The 25,504-nt window shown below is 42.4% G+C and overlaps 1 protein-coding gene across 7 annotated transcripts in view; it reads right to left on the minus strand.

The window, feature by feature from the left end:
• vap (vascular associated protein) overlaps positions 1 to 25,504 on the minus strand; it is a 40,167-nt gene that overhangs the window by 8,916 nt on the left and 5,747 nt on the right. For 2 of the 7 annotated variants that reach the window (XM_087997770.1, XM_087997769.1), the window contains exons 3-8: positions 21,087 to 25,400; positions 18,435 to 18,550; positions 13,157 to 13,215; positions 12,704 to 12,867; positions 11,655 to 11,817; positions 2,944 to 3,135 (exon numbers count right to left, since the gene is read on the minus strand). In XM_087997770.1, the coding sequence (XP_087853896.1) occupies positions 2,944 to 3,135; positions 11,655 to 11,817; positions 12,704 to 12,867; positions 13,157 to 13,215; positions 18,435 to 18,550; positions 21,087 to 25,400 (5,008 nt within the window). Of the gene's footprint in view, positions 1 to 2,943; positions 3,136 to 11,654; positions 11,818 to 12,703; positions 12,868 to 13,156; positions 13,216 to 18,434; positions 18,551 to 21,037; positions 25,401 to 25,504 lie in introns of those variants that run through there. The other 5 variants (XR_015760560.1, XR_015760561.1, XR_015760562.1 and 2 more) reach the window with 5 other exon arrangements.

The following is a 25,504-nucleotide window of genomic DNA, read 5'->3' on the forward strand; positions in this document are numbered from 1 at the left end:
GCATGGCCAATTCACCTCACCTGCACATCTTAGGTCCGTGCGAGAAAATAAGAGCACCCGAAGGAAACCCACGCGGATACTGGGAGAACGTGCAAACTCCACACAGACAGTCATCCGAGGGTGGAATCAAATCTGGGGTCTCTGGCACTGAGCCACCGTGCCACTCTGCTCCTTGTATGTTTGTTCACACTTCAAAATAAACAGGATACAACCATCTTGTGATAAAGTCCTGTCACCTAATATATTTGTAGCTGAACTCATTGTGTACATGGGTAATTTCACTGTCTCAAGTTTACCCAATATTCATCAGCCATTTGTACAGAGTACTGGACAGTGGCCAGGACCTAGGAAACTTTCCTCAGCATGTTGACATCTATAGCAATGGAAAGCAGAGTTGGAGAGATTCAGAAAATGTTGAAAATGAGTCAGCAGCTGAAAGATCTATTCTTTCATCTATTTATGACACTGCCAGAAGAAGAGGAGAGGGGTGGGGGTCAGTGAAAGGAAGGAATGGAGATGATAGGACAAGGCAAGGGACAGAGTAGAAGTGGGGAAGAAGAGCAAGAAAGGAGGTTGGGATCAAAGACTAGATTGCCACGAAGGGCTTTTGCCCGAAACGTCGATTTTGCCTGTCCTCGGATACTGCCTGAATTGCTGTGCTCTTCCAGCACCACTGATCCAGAATCTGGTTTCCAGCATCTGCAGTCATTGTTTTTACCTAACCTATTTCTAGGGCAGGCGTGGAATTCCTCCAGCTCTCAGTAATGCAATGCTGGGCGTCATAACTAAAACCAAAGGTTTGAGACTAGCAGCTGAGGAAATGTTGCTCAGGAAAGAAGGAGATGAAGAAATGCTTGAGTCAGGAGGAACCCTGGTCATTATCCCCGGCAGAGCTTGTGTACTTGTTATTAACCCATGTGTACTCTCTGTAACTCAGCTGCAGTCTTTCGGATTCTTTTTCTGTTCATGAATATTCATCCATAATTCCTGGTTCTTCTCCCCACTGTCTGCTCCTCTCCCCCGCCCTCATCCAAATAAGTCATAGAAAAGTCTAATTCTTATTCCCTGACTGAGATAGCGGAGATAGAACTTGGAATCTTCATGCTTTCTGTGTGGAGTGTTGAGCTCTCTGGAGCCCATTCCATCTCAATTCGCACTGAGTGGAGTGGGCAGACATGTGGCAGATGAAACTTAACACAGAGAGGTGTGAGGTGTTACATTTAGGTAGGAAGAAAAGAGGTCTGTGTAATTCAATGTATATGCATTCAAACCATTGCAAGTGGCAGGGCAGGTTGAAGAAGTGTTTGAAAAGGCGTACAGAATCCTGGATTTTATAAGTACAGGCATCAATTACAAAAGCAAGGAAGTTCAGATTAATCTTTATAAAACACAGGGCTCAGCCTCAGCTGGAATGACACTTCCAATTATGGACACTTTAGGTAGGGTGTGAAGTCTTTAGAGAGGGTGGAAAGAAACGTTCTGCCAGTGGTTCCAGGGATACGGTTTGGTGGATATATTGGAGAAGCAATGGTTTTATTCCTTTGAGAAAAGAAGGTTAAGAGAAGATTTGATAGAGGTGTTCAAAGACTAAAATAGAAACTGTTGCTATAGGTAGCATACCAATTTAAGCTGACTGGTGACAAAAACAATTGACATGAGGAAGTAGTATTAGGCAGTGAGTGGTTAGCATATGGAAATTTAATGTCACAGTCTGTGGCTTTCAGAAATAAATTAGAGATGCACCTGAAAATATAATGCAAATCTTTGAGATAAGGGCAATGGAAGAGGACTAGGTGAGATTTTCTTAAAGGCAGCCAGCATGAAGAAGTCAGGATGAATGGCCTCATAAGGTGTAATGAGGAATATAGTGAGGAAGAAAGACAGGATCTGACAGAGTTGGGAAACGACAAACAGGGAGAAGAATAGGAACAGTAGGAAGGCAGTGTCTTGTATCCTTTATGCTGCTGCTTCTTGTGGTATGAGGTAATTTGACAAAGAATAAATCTATTTAGAAAACCCAGTTCTTTAAATCTGTCTGAACAGCACAAACTAACAAGGATATAGCCACGAGGCAGAAAGGCCAATAAACCATGCATATTAATGAAGCAATTTGCACAACATGTTGGTTCAAATTAACCTTCAGAGGTGCAGCAGATGAAGCAGTTCTCACACCTTATAAATCAGACCTGTCTATGCTCCAGCAAGAAGCAGGTCAGATCCTAATGATTAATGAATGCTTGCTGTATGTTTCCTATTATTGTCATTTTTTCATACTCAGAGATCCCATATAGCTACCTCTCCATTTTAACATGGTTTTTGATTTAATTTCTATGCTAATTAAATTCATTACCTTTGATCTCAGAGATGTTTTAGCTGGCAGTGTTTCAAACCAGAGGAAGTAAGATCATCAGGGAATCATCCTATATGCTGAGAGCATAGTTTTGAGAGCAGTAGTTAAGAGAGTTGCCTACAGGAGTCACTTGGGTAATACCATGGTCTTGGGGAGGTCCATGGATCGAAATTACATCCCTGCTCTCATGAATTAGTGCATATCATGGCAGTCCCTGTTAAAATGTGTGAACAGTATTTATAACACAGAATACAGAGGAACCTCCATTATCCGAAGGACACGGGCAGGGAGTATTTTGTGCAGTTAATCAAATGCCGAATAATCAAGTGCCGGATAACGTAGTTAGTCAAGCTTCAGGACCTTGCGATCTTGTTCGGATAACCTGAAATTCGGTTAATCGAATGCCAGTTAATCGTGATTCCTCTGTATTCAGCCTGACAGACCCCATCTAACAAATATGGATTTTTGAACCCAGAGGTTGGTCACAGATCTCTCTGCACATCCCATCCCACCATAAGCCACACACCCGTCTCAAAAATTGGTGCAAACTCACCTTACAGATGTGAGACCAACTGCAAAAGGCAATAGCTTACCTGCTCTTTGTCTGATCGATTTTAGCTTCAATCAACAAGATCTTGAACCTCCTCAGGACGACGACTGCAACAGCTGTCATGACCAACAGGACACTGAGTATGACACCAAACACTATTCCAATCAAGCTCTGCCGAGTCATCCTGTGGTCACATCTGGGACCCATGAACCAGTAATCCATGCCAACAGGGCACCTGCAATAAAGTGTAATTATTCTTCATATAGGTGGCTTCATGGATTCTTATAGCAATAGCTAACAAAAGTAAACTACTTCAGTCCATCTTGCTTGCGCCAGCTCTGAAAAGGCTTTCCTACTAAGTCTCACAAAGCATTTCCCTTGAATCCCCCAAATTAGTTTTCAAATGTCCTTATTTGAAAGTTCTTTCAAAACTGTTTCTATCACCCTTTCAGATATTACATTCCATTTCATAACAACCTGTGAAAAATTTCTTCTCAAGTTCTTTTACCAATTTTTCTCAAAAATATTTGTTAATGAGATTTGACGAAGCCAGCCTTTTGTCCCCACCACTAATTGCCTTGATGAGGTGGTGGTAGGCGATTGCAGAATTATGTCCCAAAAGGAATGATGGTATATTAATGCTGTTCCATCCACATGCTGCCCTTGTCCTTCTAGCAGTCAGGACACTTGAAGGTGCTGTTGAAAAGTTGTGCGAGTTGCTGCAGTGCATCTTGCAAATGGTACACAGGACAGTTATATTGTGCTTGTACTGGAGGGAGTAAATGTTTAAAGTCATGGATGGTATTGTAACCAAATAAACTGCTTTGATCTGGTGTTGTCGGAGGTGCAGCAAGCAGGGTGTGTTCCAGCTGAAATTTGCCTTTTCGGTAAACAGATTTTGGGGAATCAGGAATGAAGCACTCACTAGAGAATTTCCAGCCTCTGACCTATTCTTGTAGCTATTGTATATATATTGGCTGGCTTTGTAGGATCATTGGATCGAAAAACAAAGACATTATTCTGAATCTGAGCCCGGGTGGGCCTGGGAGACCAGTCCCGGAGGCGAGTCCCGGGACAGGAGGCAATCCAAGTCCTGGAGGTGAGTTGCAGGCCGGAGCCAGGAGCGGGAGGCAGTGAGGCCTCGTGTTCTGAAGTCCATTGGACACAGACTCAGTGAAAAGGACTGTAACTTTAGTATTTTTGAAAGATACTTTTTATTCTCATCTGGACTTTGAATAATTCAAGTACTTTTTAAAACGTTGTATTCCTATGCTAGACTATCTTTTTACCCTTTCAATTCTGTAACCAACACAAAATATCTGTACCTAGTTAAAATCACACAACACCAGGTTATAGTCCAACAGGCTTATTTGGAAGCACTAGCTTTCGGAGCGCCGCTCCTTCATCAACCACCTGATGAAGGAGCAGTGTTCCAAAAGCTAGTGCTTCCAAATAAACCTGTTGGACTATAACCTGGTGTTGTGTGATTTTTACCTTTGTACACCCCAGTCCAACACCAGCACGTCCAAATCATATCTGTACCTAGGTAGTCTGTACCAAAGATGGTGCCAAAGTAGCGACATTACAAACTTTTCACAGCAATCATTTGAGTGCACATGAAAATAAAGGCTATTCTATTCTGTTCTAAATCTGGTTACTGTGGTACAGGTAATGTGAATGGCTCATTAATTGTGATCTTGATTGTGGGGGATTTGACGACGGTAATGTCAACATGGTAATTAGGTGCCAACAATAGCTGGCTGGGCTATCTCTAGTTGGAGATGTCATTTCCTAGCTTTTGTATGTTGTGAATGCTACTTGTCACTCATCAGCCCAAGCCTGATGTTGTCCAGATAGTAATATCACAGATTGCCACATTATCTGAGGAGTTGTAAATAGAACTCAAAATTGTGCAATATTCAGAGATATTCTCACTTGGAAGGTACATGTTTCCTGAAAGAGATGAGAAATATTTCGAGCCAAGACGACTGCCCTGAGAACCTTTTTGTACAGCTGGTGGGCTGAGAACGATTGGCCTCCACAACCACAATCATAACTACAACCACAATCATAATCACAATTACAACCACAACCACAACCACGTTCCTTTATACTAGTTAGGGCATCAGTCGATCGAATGGTTTCCCTCATTCCTGTTGACTTGAATTTTATTTGGCTTATTTGATGTACATTTAATTCAATTCTAGCCTTGGTGTTAAAAGCAGTTACACCCATCTCACCTCTGGACCAAGATCGTAGTGAGGATTTGGGCCAAGTGATCCTGGAGAACCAAACTGAGCAATATTGAGCAGGATATTGATGAGTAAGTGCTATTTGGTAACACCATCTATGTGGTAACCACATTAAACCATTTCCCTTCCTCCCTCTATTAACCCTCTATTGGGTCTCCCCTATAAATCTAATCTGCTCAATGGAAAACAATGCCACCTTCTCCAAACTCTCCCCATAACTGAAGTACCTCATCTCTGGTATCATCCAGATAAACCTTCTCTCTCAGGTCTTGACATGCTTTCTAAACTGTAATGCCCAGAATGTTACACTATACTCGAGCTGAGGCCTAATCAATGATTTAGAGTCTTAGAGATGTACAGCATGGAATCAGGCCCTTTGGTCCAACTCACCCATGCCAACCAGATAGCCTAAAATAATCCAGTCCCATTTGCCAGCACTTGGCCCATATCCCTCTAAACCCTTCCTATTCATATATCCATCCAGATGCCTTTTAAATGTTGCAATTGTACCAGCCTCCACCACATCCTCTGGCAGTTCATTCCATACCCGTACCACCCTCTGTGTGAAAAGGTTGTCCCTTAGGTTTCTTTTATATCTTTTCCCTCTCACCCTAAACCTATGCCCTCTCGTTCTGGACTCTCCCACTCGAGGGGAAAGACCTTGTCTATTTATCCTAACCATGCCCCTCATGATTTTATAAACCTCTATAAGGTCACCCCTCAGCCTCTGACGCTCTAGGGAAAACAGCCCCAGCCTGTACAGCCTCTTCCAAAACCTAGAAAGATTTGGAATGATGTCTTTATTTTTCTTTCGAATGACCCTATAAAGCCAGCCAAGTTTCCCATACACTTATACAGCTGTCTTGTCAGCTGATTTGCAACCATTAGGAATTGCTCAATATGCACCCTTACATGCCTGCCATGTTCTTTCTCTCAAAGGACGTCATTTAACCACCTTAAGCTGCACTTTCACGTTCATGCATAAATTAGCAATGTTATGAATAGTGAAGTTAATCGCAGACTTCAGGAGTATGCAGACAGACAACAATGCCAAGTTTTGTATTGTCTGCAAATTTTAAATTGTACTCCCTATACCAAAGCTAGGTCATGTATCACATATTCCCTACATTGCGGAAAGAGGCCTTTAGCCCAAGTCTGACCCTCTGAACAGCATTCCACCCCTCCACCCTATCTTCATGCCCCTACATTTACCATAGCTAACCCACTTAGCCTGCACAATCCTGGACTACAAGACAATTTACAGTCATACATCACAGAAACAGGCCCTTCAGTCCAACTCATCCATGCCAACCAAGTTTCCCAAACTAAACTTAGTCTCTCTTGCCTCTGTTTGCTCCATATCCCTCCAAACCTTTCTGGTTCATGTACTTATCCAAATGCCTTTTAAATGCTATAATTGTACCTGGATCCATCACTTCCTCTTCCAGTTCATACCACATATGAACCATCCTCTAGGTGAAAAGGTTGCCCCTCGGGTCCCTTTTAAATCTTTCTCCTCTCACCTTAAAAATATGCCCCCTTGCTTTGAACTCCCCTACTCCAGGGAAAAAAAAACTTTGCTATTCACCTTATTTATGCCCCTCATGATTTTATAAACTTCTATCAGGTCACCCATCAACTGCCTATATTCCAGTGAAAAATGTCCCATTATATCCAGTTTCACCTTATAACTCAAACCCTCCAGTCCCAGCAATATCCTGGTAAATCTTTTCTGAACCCTCTCTAATTTAATACTATCCTTCCTGTAATAGGGAAACCAGAACTGTACAAAGTATTCCAAAACTGATCTCACCAATCGCAACATGACATCATACTCATTGGTATGAGCAATGAAGGCAAGCATACTAAATGCCTTCTCAACCACCCTGTCTAACTATGATGCAACTTTCAAAGAACTATATACATGAGCCCCTAGGTCTCTCTGTCCGACAACACTACCCAGGGCCCTACCATTAACTGTATAAGTCTTGTCTTTCTTCGTTTTACCAAAATGCATTTATCCAAATTAAACTCCATCTGCCATTCCTCAGCCCATTAGCCTAAATGATCAAGATTCCTTTCTAATCATGGTTCAAAATCACACAACATCAGGTTATAGTCCAACAGTTTAATTTGGAAGCACAAGCTTTCAGAGCACTGCTCCTTCATCAGGTGGTTGTGGAGAGCGGCGCTCTGAATGCTAGTGCTTCCAAATAAAACTGTTGGACTATAACCTGGTGTTGTGTGATTTTTAACTTTGTCCATCCATTCCAACACCGGCATCTCCAAGTCATTTGTAATCATGGGTAACTTCCTTCATTGTAGCACCAATTTTTGCATCATCTGCAAACTTACTAACAATGCCTGCTAAATTTTCATCTTAATTAGTAATCAAAAGGACAAACAATAGTGGACCTAGCTTTGATCCTTGCAGAACACCGCTGGTCCAGTCCCAAAAAATGACCCTCCACTATCACCCTTTGTCTCCTACTGTCAAGCCAATTTTGTATCCAATTGGCAAGCTTTCCCTGAATCCCATGTGATCTAATTGTACTGATCAGTCTACCAAAAGGCTTTATTAAGCCCATGTAGACAATGTCTACTGCTCTCCCTTCATCTATCTTTGTGGTTACATTCTCAAAAAACTCAATCAAGTTTGAAAGACATGATTTCCCATGCACAAAGCCAGGCTGACTATCCCTAATCAGTCCTTACCTTTCCAATTGCATGTAAATCCTATCTCTCAGAGTCCCTCCAACAACCTACCCAGCACTGATGTCATACTCACTGGTCTATAGTTTCCAGTCTTCTCCTTACAGCCCTTCTTAAATAAAGGCACAACATTAGCCATTCTCCAGACCACTGGCACCTCACCCATGGTTGTAGATGATATAAAGATCACTGCTAGGGGCCTCACAATTTCTTCCCTAGCTTCCCACAACATCCTGGAATACACCCAATCAGGTCCCAGAGATTTAACCACTTCTTTGGTTTTTAAGACCTGCAGCATTTCCTCTTCTGTAATGTGGCCTGTTTTCAAAACATCAATATTTATTTCCCCAAGCTCCCCCGTCTCCATATTTTTCTTTACAGTAAAAACTGACGTGAAACATTCACTTGGAATCTCTCCCATCTCCTGTGGTTCCACAAGTAGATGACCGATAAATCCCCCTAACCTGCACATTTTTGGACTGTGAGAGGAAACCCACGCAGTCACAGTGAGAGTGTGCAAATTCCACACAGTTACCCAAGGCTGGAATCGAACCTGGGTCACTGGTGCAGTGTGTATATTAACTACTGCATTCTTTACTCCACCTAAATACACATTTGTTCACCACCACTATCTGCCCTGTATCTCTTAGCCAAATAAACACCCAAATTACCACCTTCCCTTTAAAAGCCCCTATGTGTAACTACTGCACCACCTTCAACAAATTTAAATTCAGTTAATCGCATTCAGTTAATTTCATTTTAAAAAGCATACTTTTATGAACAGTTCTTATTAACACATGCTTCTCCAAATGAGAATTAATTTTGACCTCAATAATGATTTTGTATTGATTTGTCCATCACCAATATTTAACTGACTGGACTACAGTTAACAGCTTTACTTTTCTCCCCTTTCTTGAAAACGGGGGGATTATTTGTTATCTGACGATTCTCTGTCACTACACTCATTCAAGGAGGATTGAAAGAATATGATCAGAACTTCTGCTGTATCCACCCTAGCTTCCCAGAGCAACTCCAATACATCCCCATCCAGGCTGAGTCAAATGTTAACTTTGAGCGACGCCAAAGCACTCAACATCTCTTTCCATTTTTATCCTACCTATCTATTACCCAGCAACACCATCTTCTTCCATAAAAACCGCTGCATTAGTATTTCTTCCATATTTCCTGCTATAGGAAAGCTGTTACCAAATTTGAAAAGGTTCAGAAAAGATTTACAAGAATGTTGCCAGGATTAGTGAGTTTGAGCTATAGGAAGAGGCTGAATAGGCTGGGGCGTTTTGCTCTGGAGCATCGGAGGTTGAGGGGTGACCTTTTAGAGGTTTATAAAATCATGAGGGGCATGGATAGAGTAAATAGCTAAGGTCTTTTTCCCATGATAGGGGAGTCCAAACTAGAGGGCATAGGTTTAAAGTAAGAAGGGAAAGATTAAAAAAGACCTGAGGGGGTAACATTTTCACGCAGAGGGCAGTGCATGCATGGAATGAGCTGCCAGAGGTGGTGGTGGAGGCTGGCACAATTACAACATTTAAAAGCCTTCTGGATTGGTATATGAATAGGAAGGGTTTAGGAGGATATGGGCCAAATGCTGGTAAATGGGACTAGATTAGCTTTGGATATCTGGCCGGCATGGACCAGTTGGACTGAAAGGTCTGTTTCTGTCCTGTATAACTCAATGACTCTATATCTCAGTCATGTCCTCTGCTTTCACATGAAGCTTTCCATTTTGGCCTCTAATCAGCCCCACTGTCCTTTAACTATGGTTTTACAACTTACACTGTATACATTTTGAAAAATGATAGGGTTCCCTTTCATATTCCCAAAACTGTTTCTCATTCTCTCTCTGCCATTTTTATATCCTTTTCCAAATTCTGCAATCGCCTTTAGGCTGGCACCAAGGAGAATATGTTGGAACTCACTCTTGCGGTTACAGAAGTGACTATCTTCCAACTATCTGAAACCCTGGCAGAAACCACAGTGCTCACTTCCTTATGAGCCAAATCTCACAAAGTGCCACAGATTGTTTTCTGACTATACGTCCCAAGGTGTCATCATCATTGCTGGTCGTCAACACTGAACTCTGGTTTGACCGTACCGCACTCCAGGGAATTCCTGCACTTTCCGCCAGCTGGTCACTCAGTCCATTTCCCCCCGAGTTTATTCCATAGGGGGTGAACACATCCTGAAACATTTTGCTATCCATAAAACTCTTAACTTCCTCAATGCACTGCAGTAATGCCAACCACCTTTTGTGCTCAGAAAATCTGAGTTCAAGTTGTAAATGCAGTCTGGGAAAAAAAAGCCCTTTCACATAGCAAGTAGTTAGGCTCTAGATTGCACTGCCTAATGCATGGTGGAGGCAGGTTTAATCAAGGCATTTAAAAGGGCAATGGATATTTATGTAAATGAAAACAATATGTAAGACAATAGGTTGGCACTAAGTCACTTTGCTCATTTGGAGAGCCAGGGAAGAGATGATGGGCTAAATAGCCTTCTTCTGCACCAGAACAATTTTATGCTCTGAGCTTCCAGAATGTATTATCGGAGATGCATGCATTGGAACCCAGTTATCCCACCACATCACCCAAAAACATATTCCTCTTGTTAAATGGACCAAGGGATAGATTACATCCATTTACAGAGACTCAAAGAACCAAGTACTTACCCATTCACTCACCGCCAAGAATCTCAATAATTTGTACTCTATCTTATTCCTTACTCAGAGTTGTTACTGCTTTGATTCTTCTCCCTTCTAACCCTTCTGGAATAAGGTTTGGCCTGCTGGAATTCTGTGCAGTGAGAGTCAGTGGGAAGAGTCTGGGGTCATTGAGATTCTGCACAATGCATATTAATGGGAAGAAGTATATTCCATTGGGTAACAGTTCTGAGAGCTGGCCTGATTCTGTTATGATTTTGCATCCTATTTAAGTGGCTAGGATTCACAATGAGTCTGCATCAGGGATACGACTAGATCGATTGAAAAAAACCCTGAAGTTAACTGAACCTGTGAGGGAGGGAGCGAGCAAAGAAAGTGAACCAATCAAGTGATGGGAAGAAATGTTTAGACTTAAAAATATTTGCTTTGAATTTGAAGACCTAATCTCTTCCCAAACCCCTTCCTATTCATGATTTACTAGATTTATTACAATGATATTGGGACTCAAAAGGTTAACTATGAGATAGATTAAACAAACCACTGTTGCACAGTCTTGAACTTAGAAAGTTAAGAGATTTTAGGAAGAAGCGTCCCAAAATTCCACTTTTCTGTGTGAAAAAACATTTCTAAATAAGGCCTAGATCCAACTTTTAAGGCAATGCTTGTTTGCATCCTGTCACAAGGTTTTCAAAGTATTTAGGGTAGATTGGGATAAGACATTTTGATGAGTTGGGGAGTCTAGGGCTGAGGGCACAGCCTAAATAGTAGGAGGTAGACCTTTTGGGAAATTCTAAATGCAAAAGGCAGTAGAAGTTTGGAATGCTGTTTAACAAATAGCAATTGATGTTAGATTAATTAACTTTAAAACAGAAATTAATAAAATCTTTTGTTAAACAGAAAGTATTCAAGCACATAAGGCAAAGGCCGGAATACTGAGCTGAGTTCCAGATCAGTCATAATCTATTTGAATGGTGAACAGGTAAGGAGTTAAATGCCTATTTTTGTTCCTTTACTTGAGTGTTAGTCAGATCGCTGCTGGCACAATGTTGTTTTCAGTTTGCTGTCCATACGAAAGCCAACAATCACTCCAGGTGAACGCACAAATGTGTTACTTACTGGCACATGGGCTCCTGGCCCCGGGTGTGAGTGCAGATGCCGCTGTTTTTGCAGTAATCAGTGTGGCAAAGGGAGGTGCAGGTCACATTCCTTCTGTCAGTATGAATACACTGGAACCCAGTTTGGCAGGAAAAAACCTGACCACATAAAGCAATGAAACCCTCTGTAGATAGAGACAAAAAAAAGAGTAAAACAATCCAATTCATTCATCATTCCAGTCCATTTCTCCCTATTTTCCCAAGATGCTAGCTCTAACTGACTAAGATCCAGTGGAGCTTTCCAGCTCCCCAGAGTAGGAATTGCATAACAATGAGGTAACAGGAAGACGCTATGCAGCTCATCCAGTGAGATAAATCTGCACTTCCAGCATGTTCTGCAAATCAGGTACATCCTTGGTTTTATTCTTTCATAGGAATGGCTTACCAGCGACACCATATCCTAATTGTCCCTGAACTGCTTTGAGGGGAGTTAAAAGTCAATCACATTGACAACTACATCCTGTCTCATCAGTATCTTAAATCTACCTATCCCTACCTTTGCTTTGTCATCCTTAATCACTTAAACAACAAAAAGCTTTTGAACTCCATTTCGAAAGTACGGTATTAATTAACCCCACAGAATTCGACAGAATCCAAAGAATTTTAGGAAGAAAAATCCCAAAATTCCACTATGCTGTGTGGAAAAAATATTTCTTAACATTATCCAAAAAAGACCTAAATCCAATATTTAAGGCAATGCTTCTTTGCATCCTGTCACAAACCAGAGGAGTACGTCTGTCTGTATCTACTTTGTTAAATTCTTCAATCATTTCAGTTAATTTTGATTCCCCACCACCACCCCTCACCCCACCCCACTCCACCCCTTGATCTTCTAAACTCAAGAAGCTTGAAAAGAGGAGGAGGACTTAAGGGAAAGGTGCTGTATGAGGGGAGATAAGGGGAGTTATCCTAATCATAGAAGGCAAGATAGGAGTGTGTCTAATTATGTGTCTGACTGTGTGTATGTGTTTAGAGAAGGTATGCTTCGTACAGGAATTAGGTGACAGTTACCTGAAACATATACTCTCAATACCTGAGCTCCACCAATCTCAAACCCATCAGCAATCACATCATTCAGTCCAGTAATATTGATGATCGAACTTGGGTCCAGCAGATAACCTCGGATATCCTTTGCAATGAAGACAACGTCAAACTCAATCAATACGCTTCCTGCCCTGTGGAAACAAGATGGTGAATAAGACAAGAGCTGGAGCTGGACACACACAAAGTCCACAGATAACACTTATCACAGGGAACACAATACCCGAAACATAGACAATGTTCGCTAATGCTCTAGACTACTAATGATGGAGGCATTAATAGACAGTATTAATGATGGAGGAAAGGCAATACAGTAATGTTAGAAATTCTGGTAAGTACCAATTTTGCACTCAATAGAAGGGAAAAGAACTCTCAGTGTCAGACATTGATGATGAATGAATCAATCAATTGAATTTTAATCACCTGAAGTGTTTAATCAGCAACTGCTGAAATCCAGGAACTTTCTTATAAAACGGAGAAACCTGCAGAAAATTGGATTGAAATGATCTCACTTTCCTATAAGATTATGCAATAATGTAACACTAAATGCAAGCAGTCATCCAGCATTACATCAATTGAGAGGACAAAGAATAATCAGAAGCCCTGGAGTCATGAATCCAGTTTATCTAAAACACTTGAGAATTAGTAACATGGCAAATTGAGCAAGTTTAGTCTATCAGATCATCCTTAAACCATTGACTAAATAATTGAGGAGCTCTCAAGCATACAGTTTCCACATTTAATGTTGTCCTGCACAACATAGTTTTGCATGAACATCATTGTTAAATGTATATCTGCCTCGCACAGTGTTGCTGCTGATCTGTGTTAATGTCACTGGGATGGTCCTACTTAACTTCCACACGGCTGTAGGAACTCAAACCCATAAGAAGGCTTTTGCCCTTTTTGTTTTTGCTCACGGGATGTGGGTGTTGCTGGCTAGGCTTACATTTATCGCCCATCCCTAGCTGCCCTGCAGGAGGCAGTGGTAAGCTGCCCTCTTGAATCACTGCAGTCCTTGCAGTGTAGGAACACTCATGGTGCTGTTAGGGAGGGAGTTCCAGGATTTTGACCTCATAACAGTGACGGAACGATGATGTAAGCCCAAATCTGGATGGCATGTAACTCAGAGAGGGACATACAGGTGGAGCTGTTCCAATGCATTGGCTGTCCTTTTCCTTCCAGATGGCAGAGATTATGGCTTTGAAAGTGCTGTTGGAGGAGCCTTGGTCAGTTACTGCAGTGCATCATCACTGGTGCTGCCAATGTGCATCAGTGTTGGAAGGAGTGAGGACGGTAGGACCTGGACCAAACCGGGCAAGTGGGGAGTATTCAATCACCCTCCTAATTTATGCCTTGCAGATGCTGGGCAGTGGGGCATCAGGAAGTGAAGTGCGTTACTTCGTGCAGAATTCCTAATCTCTCACCTGCTCTAGTAGCCACAGTATTTATATAGCTAGTTCAGTTCAGTTTCTGGTCAACAGTAACCACCAGGAGGATAGTTGAGGACTGAACAATGGTAATGCCATTGAACGTCAAGGGTTGACTATTATAATTCACTCTTGTTGGAGATGGTCATTGGCTGGAAATTATGTGGCATGAATGTTGCCATTATCTAGGGCTTGCTGCATTTGAACATGGTCGAGAGTGTAGTGCTGGAAAAGCAAGCAGGTCAGGCAGCATCCAAGGAGCAGGAAAATCGATGTTTTGGGCATAAGCACTTCATCAGGAATCCTGATGTGGACTGTACAGTATCTGAGTAGTGGCAAATGGGCTGAACATTGTACAAACCCCACTTCTGACTTTCTGATGGAGGGAAGGTCATTGATGAAGCACCTGAAGATGGTTGGGCTTGAGAACCTCCTGCAGAGATGTCCTGCAGCTGAAATTACAGGCAATATTGTATTGGGAGAATTTGGAAAACCTTTAAGTACTTTGAGCTGTTCCTAGACTGTGGTGTGCTATACACTACAGTACTGTAATGGTCTACAGTGGCCCTTTTGAGGACCACTTGTTAAGTGAGCACAGTCTTGTAGATATGGCAGTGTTTGTGTCATTTTGTATAACACACAAATTAGCATTTCTTCCTGTTGTCATCTTGGTTCTCTTGAATTGTTCATTATTCAAATGGTTCATTAATTTGCTCATTATAAGCCATTGTTAATGAAGTGCTTTCTGCTGAGATAAGACAACAAAAACAAGTTATGCTTCAAATGAAGTTCGACCTTACAATGAATGGTTGACAACATTAGTACTCTGAGATTGCCAGCAGCAACTGAGAGAACAATTGTTAAAAAACACGGATAAAATAAAAGTCTTGCAAATTAACATCTTTTTTGTAGTAGTTAAGTAGAAAAAAAAATCAGATTGCAATTGTCTTGGACATGAAAAGAGTGCTAACCATTGCCATCTCACATTAAATTCTGCATCACATGTCTCTTAGGTTTAATGCTAATTCAAGAAAATGCTTCAAGTTTGTTTCTAGAAAGACCATAAAGAGCCACAATCCACAAAGAGCCATAGGCACAGCTTTCCATCAGAGGTAGAGAGAATTTGTTCTGCACAGCTTGAACATTGCGTGAGGTAAAGGAGGAAGCAGGTCACCATCAAATGTTGTCTTTATTCCGCACCACACTCTGGTAATCTCGCCAACTGACCTTCCCAAACAAATCGTGCCAAAGTTCAAATTTAAAACCGTTTAGTGTTACTCATGGGTTATTTATAAGATACAAAAATCATACTAACTTGCATAGGTGGAGAGCTTGCCACTGCTGATTTAAAACATTGTGTAATCACAAAGGATGACGGTTGAGCTGAGGTGCTAGTGAGGTTGAAAAGCCTCGTTTATGCTGCAAAAGAATGTCTTCCAGGCCATATATTTCAACAATTATGTATACCAGGCTTTAAAACAGCTCAGGATCATGTGATCTTGCAGCAAGTGATTCCAACATGAAGCCAATGCTCATGTATCATTCTCAAAATCTCAGAACAATTAAGTGCTATTCAAAGTACAAGCCACCTGTTATGTGGAGACCAAATGAAAGAGACATAGATAATATAAGCAATTTTTGAGGATGATTTTGCATCCTAACAACTCGGTCCCTCAACGAAATGATAGCTGATCTGATTATGGCATTGTGGCCACATTCTGTTCTACACCCAATAATCATCCACTCTCTTTGTTCGAGATGTGTCTAGCAATCCTAGATCATTTGTCCACAAAGAATCATGACAAAAAACAACGCTGACCTTCAACAAAATGGTCCTAGTACTTGATGATCTCAGTGACAATGTTAACATGATCTTTCTAGCACCACCTGGATTTTTCAAATTATGGATCAAAGGATTATTGCAATGTTCAAGGTTGATTAGCACAGAATGTGTTTTGGACAAACCAACCAGGAATCCTAAGGTACAATGCTCCTACTTTGAAGGAACACTGGAAGAATTACAACTTCGTCAGGACCATCCTTAACATCTGTATGGCGATGGCCTGCCATCTACCATAAATGGCAGACTGCATTGGAGCAAAGGACTTTATTGAACAAGAGATGATTGTGAAAACATGCAAGCAAATGGGGTTGGGTGCACTCTACACTGATGATGTTGCAGTTTCTTGCCTCCCATTTTACACAGGATCTGAAGGAAGTGGAACAACAGAGGGCTGATGAGGAAGTAATTTAGCACAAGATCACTCTCTGGTGACTTGGAAGAGCTTAAAGCAGCATTTTCCATCTTTGGTGAAGATAGAGAGTGCATTAGGCATAGAAGCAGAAGTGTGCCATTCAGTCCATTAATCCTATTCTGCCATTCAGTAAGATCATGGTGATCTGATAATCCTTAATTCTACTTTCGTGCCACATCCCCATAACCCTTGATTCCCTCACTGATTAAAAATCTGTCTATCTCAGCTTTGAATATACTTAACAATGCAGCCTCAACACCCCTCTGCAATAAAGAGTTTTACAGAGTCACTACCATCTGAAAGAAGGAATTCCTCATCTCTACCCACTTGAGGGACCCTTTACCCTGAGATTATGCCCTCTGATCCTAGATTCTCCCACAACTGAAACAACTACCTTTCCAAATCCCCTAAAACTCTTGTATGTTTCAGAAAGCTCACATTCAGGAAGCTCTTCTAAACTCCAATGGGTACAGATCTAAAGCATTCAACCTCTTTTTTTTTTTAAAAGAATCCCTCCATTCCTGGAATCAACTTAGTGAACCTTCTCTGGACTATATCCAAGCCAATAAATCTTTCCATTCATAAGGGGAATCAAAACTGTTCACAGTATTCTAGGTATGCTCTAACTATTGCTCTGTATAGTTTTAGCAGGGCTTCCCTATCTTTATACTCTAATCCCTTTGAAATAAAGGCCAACATTCCATTTATGTTATTTAATACTTGTTAAACCTGTATGCTAGCTTTTTGTGATTGATGGACAATGACTCCCAAATCCCATTGTAGCTTTCTGCAGTCTTTCTCCATTTAAATAATAGCCACCTTCCCTATTCTTCCTGCCAATGTGCGTAACCTCACATTTCCCACATAATTGTCCATCAACCAAGCTTTTGCCCACTGGTTTAACCTGTTTGTATCCCTCTGTAAACTGTGTCATCCACATCACTTGCCTTCCCATCTATTTTTGCCTTCTCTGCAAACTTGGCTATGGTACATTTAAATTGCTCATCCAGGCCAGTAATATATATTGTAAATACAGTTCTAATCCTTATGATCATCCACTAATTACAGATTGCCACCCTTACCTCAATTTTCTGTTTTCTATTAGTTAGTCAATCCACTATTCATGCTAATATACTAATTCCAACACAATGGCTTTTACCTTATTAAGAATCCTTACATGCGGTAACTTATCAAATAACTTCTGGATATTCAAATATATTAAACCTACTGTTTCTCCTTTATATTTATACCCTCCTCAAAGTGAAGTGCAATATCAATGCAGTGAACAGATGCATTGATATTGCAGTTAACTGCTAAAGGGAGCTCTACAGACAGAAAATAAAACAAACTAGCTGTCATTAAAAAATGTATAGTAAAAACCTACTGCAAAGAATCCTTTAAAGGCTCCTGCATAAAGTCATGAAGATTACTCAATGATGTATTTTGATAGTAAGACAGATGGTAGAGTGCAGTTTATGAATGAACTGAAGTACTAATAATATCTTTCAAAAAAATCCTCAAAATATCACCTCAATAAGCCCTCCCAAAGTTTTCCCAAACTCCAGTAACACCCACCTCCAATACCATTCATCAGTGAGACAAAAAGCATCACAGCTTGGTGAGTACCCAATTTTCATGTTTTCACAGTTTTCTGACAGTTGGATAAATCTTTGTTGGCAATTTCATGTTTTCAAAAGTTTCAAAAGTTTTAAAATGTTAATGGACTTGCTGGCTGGACCTTCCACCAGGAACAAAACCCCATTAATAAAATCACATTTTCCAGGAACCAATTAATGATGTTAACTGAGTTAATGAGTATTGTTGTAACTACACAAACCGGAAGGACACCCCAGAAGCCACTATGAACTGTCAAAACACTTTTTAGGTTTTAAGTGAAGGAATGGCAAAACACATTGTATAAAAGCAAAGTCACACTGTCTAAAAACAACTCACACTGTTGTACAAGACAGTGACTGAGACAGGGGTTTTATGGAAAAAAGCATGATTTTGAAACCTCACTTTGTGTGTGAAATCCTTGGCCAGATTCTGGTATTCATCAGATGTTGGGTCTCCCAACTGGAGGGTGAAGTTCATGGCCAGAATGAGTTTTGTTGGTATCTTCAAAGTGGCACCCTCTGAAAAAGACAGAAAATTAAAATTTCATCCTTCTGTCCAAATACCCCCATAGCCTTGTCCATCCCTAATTCTGTAATATCCTTCAGTTCCACAACCCTTGAAGAAATCTGCACTCCTCCAATTTGGTCTTCTGCATCCTCCAATTTTCATCATTCCATAAAGGAAGCCATGCTTAGCTGTGAAGGCCCTAAACCTCTTCACCTCACTTCCTATCCTCTACAAAGAGACTCCTTTTAAAGCTACATGTGACCAAGCTTTTTGTCAACTGTCCTTACCTAGCATAGTGTCCATTTTCTGATAAGGTTATATTCCTATGAAGTGTTTTACTGTGATAATGGTGCTAAATGAATGCAAGTTGTGGGAAGATGACTGTGCTTAAACTCTGCACAGAAGACATCGCTCAAGGCACAAGAGTGACCATATGACACAATGCAAGAAAGAACTTGTATTTTTCTTGCTTGTTTCTTTAGTCCAATTTTAAACAGTTTCCAGTGTCTCCAATTTATATTTCAGTGCACTTTCCATAACCTCATGATCTCCCAAAGTTCTTTACCGCTTCTGAAGCGTTGTCAAAAACCAGGAATCATAAATACAAGATAATCAGTAATTAAGCATATAGGGAATGCAAGAAAAAGTGATTACTCTCTGGACAAATTACTATGCGGAACTCACTACCATGTCGCATAGTTGAGGCAAACAGATACATTTAAAGGGAAGGAGCAGAAGGATTATGCTGATCAGACTAGATAGAGAAGGGTAAAGAAAACATTATCAGAGCATAAATATCAGCATAGATCATTTAAATGAAATGGTCTGCTTCTGTATTAGAAACTGTAAGCAAAATTCAATCTTGGAAGAAAGTGAACCAAAGAAGAGGTCTGACTAAGACAGAAATGGTGAAATACTGTATTCTGTGACAGACAGACTGGCTTGTGGAACATTTGACTGAAAGCCTAGAGTTTGCACACTGGCTGCAGTCCAATATCAGGGTTGTTTTATTGATAAAAATGTTGGAAACTGTGATAATTTTTCCACATCAACATTTTAGACCAAACCCTAAGCAAATTGAGGACTTGTTATGATTTCCCTTCCATTGTCAGTGTGATATTCCTGATTAAACCACACCCCTCCCCAGCATGCTCCCACTCAATACTGTCACTCCTACTCTTCAAATTTCTCTAACTTTCAACTGCTCACGTGATCCCTCCTTAATTTCCCATTCCATAAATATCACCTCCTTTTACTAATGTTTCTAGTGTGTTCTTGCTATATCCCACTGCTCCCAATGTCTTCTCTCTATATCCCATTGTTCCCGACGTCTGTATATACCTACTGTTCCCACAGTCTGTGTCTCCATATCACACTACCAGATCAGTCTTTTGTATAAACTAAGGGCTTATCAGAAACACAAACATTAATTGCTGGGACAACTCAGCAGGTCTGGCAGCATATTGGAGAGCAAGCACAGTTAATGTTTTGAATCTAGTGACTGTTCTTCAAAACTTATAGCCACTGCAGAACTTCAGAAGTGACTGATATACCAATCTTTTCTGAGCCAATAGAAAATTCTGAAGGCGGCTAACTGGACCCAAAACATTAACTCTGCTTTCTCTCCACAGATGCTGCCAGACCTGCTAAATCTTCCAAGCAATTTCAGTTTTTGTTTCTGGTTTCCAGCATCCACAGTTCTTTTTTTTTTCTGCTAATGGCTCAATAGTCCTCTCAAATCCCATATCACTGATGTGAAAAAGAGCAGAATTACTTCATTAGCCGCAAAGTGGATATCTTCAGACAAAAGGCACTACATGAATGAACATTCTTTTTTTATTCCCAGACAGCCCTGGTTCTACAATGGAAATGTATTGATATTGCTGTTTCAGTAGTAGTGTCTGTGTGACTAGATGTCCAGACTTTGCTTTCAATGTCCCAGAGTCCAGAAAAGTTCCTAAAAGTAGTTCACATGTCTCAGTTTCCATCCTGTCTCTTGTTGTCAAACATAAACTGGGTCAGCAAAAGAGAAAAGCCGTGTGAAATTTTATGTGCCTTCCTGTAAGCTTCCATTACTATGCATTACATTATATTCCATGCACTGTATCCCTCCCACTGTCAATCCCCTGACACTTCCAAAAGTTTGTGCAAATGGCTTCACTGCTGAGAACATCTTTTAATAATCTGCAGAATAGTGTTGCCAAATCTGGATTAACATATCCTGACAATGTTATCACATTGACTTCCCACCTTCGGCTGCCCCCTCCCCCAGACGCCTGCCTTCCATCACCTCTCACAATCATCACATCACCTTCCCACGGCTTTACAATACCCAATTTTGACTTTTGACCTTATCACATTGGACAATTCTATTGAAAGTAACTGAGGAAACCATCAGTTGCCTTCAATCATCTAACTCCCAGGGAACGACTTGTACTGGATTGCCCTATACACAGATTGTCAATGGTAGTCAGTACAATAAACAGAGAAACTCTGACCTGGGGTCAGAGGGCAGCTCTGACCATTCTAACTGAATGGTTAATTCACCTTTGATCATCGGCAGCTCATTTTCCACAATGAAAATGCTTTTGTGTCTCTCCATTGGAGTAAACGACAGGACTGAATTCGACAGCTCCCCGAGTGTGGCTGGGGTATATTGCTGCGTTGCAGTTTGTACAGCTCTCTCTGGTGGCGTTGTGTCGATGGGCAGGTGCAGTGGCCAAGATGTTGGCACTGGTGACATTGATGTTCCAGTTCCAAGAGTGGGTGAAAATAGAGAGGGGCCATCCCTCCCTGATGTCCAGCTATTGTCACTGCCAGGTGTTACAGCAATGGGATCTTTGAAAGTGGTCACAGACCTAGGTATCATTGTAACTGCTGGATGTGGTGTGGTTCCTTCAGGGGGCGCTGAAGACCCTGAGGTTGGTGCTACCCCATGACTGATTGATGACGTCCCTAAATCAAACCAACTCCAAGTCCAAAAGTGCTCAGTAGCAAACGTTGACAATATTTCTTTTTGCCACCATTCGTTTGCCCAAGGCTTGACTGTTTGAGCAGCATCACGTTTAAGGTCCTTCGTGTCAACGTGTGTGACACTGGGCCCTAGAGAACCATCAACAGGTTGCGATCCTGACTGGTTCATCTGCAGGGCCCAAGACGAGGGAGATCCCACACCAGTTGCAATGGCTTCTTCCTCTTCAGCAGCAGAAGGAAAAGCTGGAGGTGAAGGAGGTGTAGCCTTCAAATTCATAATGTTTTGCCAGGCTGTTTCCCTGAGATCTGAGACACCAGAGGTTTCCGAGGGGCTGCTGAGTATTTGCGAATGCCCTGTGCCAGTCTGGTCAGATGATAGTCGAGGTGCTGTCTCAAAGGTGGATACAAATGGCAGAAGCTGTGGAACGTCTGTCACTGTAACAACAGAGGAGGTCAGTCCTGGGAGTGCAGGGGATGCCGTGGCTCGGGAATCAAGCTGCATTTCACTCCAGGATCCTTGGATCAAAGTTGGTGTTCCTGAGGTAACCACTGGTTTGTTCAGTACAGTTCCCTCCTGGAAAGTTTGGTTCATTGCTGTGGCTGAGGTCTCTCTCAGCCTCTCGCCATCAGACATTTGGGGCTCCAATTTGCTACATGGGAATGACATTGTATTTCCCCTGGACACTGTGGTATTACTTGAAGTTGACGCAATGGTTTCTCTGACACTGGTCAGAGGTAGAGGCTCCTCGAAGCTTGTTGAAGATTGCTCTGGCAACTCTGAGAGTGACAAGGTTGGAAAGATCTCCCGAGATGGAGATGCACTGTGATCATCTCCAATAAATAGTGAGCTTACATTTGCTACTGTCTGTGATGTGATGGACTCTGGTGCAGGTGTTCTTAGGTTGAACAATGGGACTTTGTCTCTAGATACAACATTATGTCCAGTCGGAGAGCTTCCTGTATTTTCCCCTCCAACATTTGGTGGTAAAATGGTTCTTCTCTCAAACCAAAGGGTTTTTTCAGAAGGCTTTGTGCGAGCCATCATTTCAGTAGCACTGTCACGGAGAGTATTCCCTCTGCCACTGTCCTTTTTGGCCACTGATATGCCAGAAATTACCCAGAATCCTGTATTGTTTTCAGCCCTCTGAGTAACCTCTAACCTTTGGCTGTGATTGGCTGATTCTTTGGTCATCCTATCTTTGGTGAAGGTGAATTGTGTCACATTCCCATCATCCTTAATGGTGGTGTCTCTAACAGTCAGAGTCTCAGACTCCCAGCCTGTAACATCACCACCACCCCCTGTAACTTCACTCGACACTATTTCACCTCCACTTGCAACATCAGAAATGGCTGTGAGACTTATACCTGAAGTGAAGGAAAAGGATCTGGGGAATTTGTTAGTGGACATGAGGTCATTGTCACCCGTTACTGCTGACAATGGGCGAGCTCTCTGTGTTGTGTCAGCACCACTCAGAGAGCTAACTGCTGAAACTATTTCAGGGAGACGTGCAGTGGGCCCTGACTCAGAGATCATTGCTGCTGTATCTGTTTCAGCATCATTAGCAACTTCCTGTCCTGGAAGATTTGAAGAATGGGTCATCAATTCAGGAATTTCAAACATGTTCCAGGCACGGGATGTCGGTTTAATCACTACTGGGCCAAAGGTTTGTGTAAAAGATCCATCAAAATCTGATGAAGAGCCTTTAAAATCCAATGTCGAATGAGTGTTTTCTAACGGATTCATTGACCCTGCCACCGAATCTATTTTGAGGCTATTTACAAGAGATTGTGTGTTTATATTTTGAGTGGAGAGCAATTCTGATGTAGGAAGGTCAGCGGGCTGAGAGAAGGAAAGCAAATGTTGATCTGATTCACTTTCCTGTTTCCTGTCCTGGTCTGGCTGAGGTGTGATAAGCTCTCCAGGGCTGGCAGGGAGACTCGGAACGGAGTTTTGGCTCTGGCTCTCACTCTGTGCCGTGTCACTTGCTGTACTGGATCTTTCCACCCTACTCACAGAACCACTCCCCCGGGACATCTCCACCACACCCTGCAGAACACTCAGTGGGCTTGAAAACTCATGGGCTGGAGTCAAAGTAACTGGAATCTTCACTTCATCCTGTAACTCAGATTGTGTCACTGGGTCAACCTCATTGCCTGCCGAAAGAGCAAGTCCACGTTCGGACGAATGGTCTTGCTGCCTACTCCTCCATTGGTGATGGTAATCCTCATCACCCGGAACACTAACTGGGACCAAGGACATTTCAGATTCCATTCCAGGAGGTTCTGTCCTCCTACTTACTGATTGGTTTGTTGATTTTTGAACAGTTCTTGGTGAAATGCTTGTTAAAAGTTCTCCTGAAATTTTAGGCAAGACATTTGGTTCTCCCCCTGAAGTAATGACCAGATTGGTATTTGCGTCGCTTGTGGTATCCACACCTTCTTGGCTCATGTTGATCTTTGTGGGGTCCACAGTCCCTGTGCTGGTCAATGGCCACAGGCCTGAGTTGGACTCTGTGAAAGAGCCAGGGGATAAACCCCAGACTCCTTCTGATAAATCCACAACAGGCTGGTTGCTCAATCTCGGTCTACTCTGACTCATTACATTTTCTTGGTCTTCTTGTGGAGATGTTGAAGACGGACCTGATAAATTCTCAAAGATATTGTCAGGTGGTAGTGAAGAGAATGGAAGGTGAGGGCTGAGTAGTAGTGTTGAGGTAAGGTTTGACCTGAAGGTGAGGGGTGAAGTCACGGAAAGGGAGCGTGGTGCAGGGCTGGATGGAGAGGGGGAGCTTGAAATAAGGATAGACTGAGTTGGGGTGCTCCGATATGGAATGGAGGGGGAGCTCCAACCTGGGCCGAAGGGGGAGCGAGTGCTCGGACCAAGGCTGGAGGGGGAGGGAGCAATCCACCTGAGGCCAGAGCGGGAGATCGTTCTCAGACTGAGGTCAGAGGGTGTTGGACTGAGACCGGAGGGAGAGAGGGCACTCGGACCAAGGCCAGGGGGTATCGGACCAAGGCTGGAATGGGAGGGGGATGAGGTGTATACACTGGGGTTGGAGGGGGAGGGGGATGAGATGTACACACTGGGGCTGGAGGGAGAGGGGGGTGAGGTGTACACACTGGGGCTGGAGGGGGAAGGGGAGGGGAAGGGGGATGAGATGTACACACTGGGGCTGGAGGGGGAGGGGGGTGAGGTGTACACACTGGGGCTGGAGGAGGAGGGGGAGGGGGGTGAGGTGTACACATTGGGGCTGGAGGAAGAGAGGGGTGAGTTGTACACACTGGGGCTGGAGGAGGAGGGGGGTGAGGTGTACACACTGGGGCTGGAGAGGGAGGGGGGTGAGGTGTACACACTGGGGCTGGAGGGGATGTGTGAGCGCGGACTGGAAGTGGAAGAGGATAACAATTGTATAATGGAGGTGAGGTAAGGATGGCGCCTGGTGTTGGATTCTGAAACAGCAACAACTTTAAGGCTTGCAAGACTTGGTGAAATTTTTGGTTTTTCCTTGGAGGTTTGACATCCCAGAGATTTGGGGTGAAATTTGGTTCTGGAATCTGACTTGGAATTTCTTCTTGTTGGGATTTCTCTTGGCTGTGACTGGGTTTGAGTCCTCTGTCTCTTTCCTGAAAGAATGCCTGAGAGCTTTGGACGTCTGGGATACCAGGAAACCTGATGAATCCAGGGAGACCCCTGTCTCTCCTGCACATTTGACGTCCTGGGGTATTGTGAAATGATCAGCTGCCCTTGTCCAGTTGGTGTTGAGTACATCCCAGCTTCTCGTTGACTGAGGTCAACCTGCTCATTCTCTGCTGACGGTAATGGAGACATAGTTTGTAGCTCCAAGGCTCGTGCGTCAATTTCTCTCCGGCTAGGGTCTGGTACAAGCACTGAGAATGAGAACAAGAAGTGATTGGAATTCCATCAGCAGAGCCATGCATTCAGAGATATAATTGGCATTTTAATATCACTCAAACTGCATTGCTCCCTCATC

The sequence above is a fragment of the Chiloscyllium plagiosum genome, unplaced genomic scaffold (assembly GCF_037043375.1).
Source record: "Chiloscyllium plagiosum isolate Xiang-an unplaced genomic scaffold, Cpla_swu_hap1 HiC_scaffold_20, whole genome shotgun sequence".
NCBI classification, from domain to species: domain Eukaryota; kingdom Metazoa; phylum Chordata; class Chondrichthyes; order Orectolobiformes; family Hemiscylliidae; genus Chiloscyllium; species Chiloscyllium plagiosum.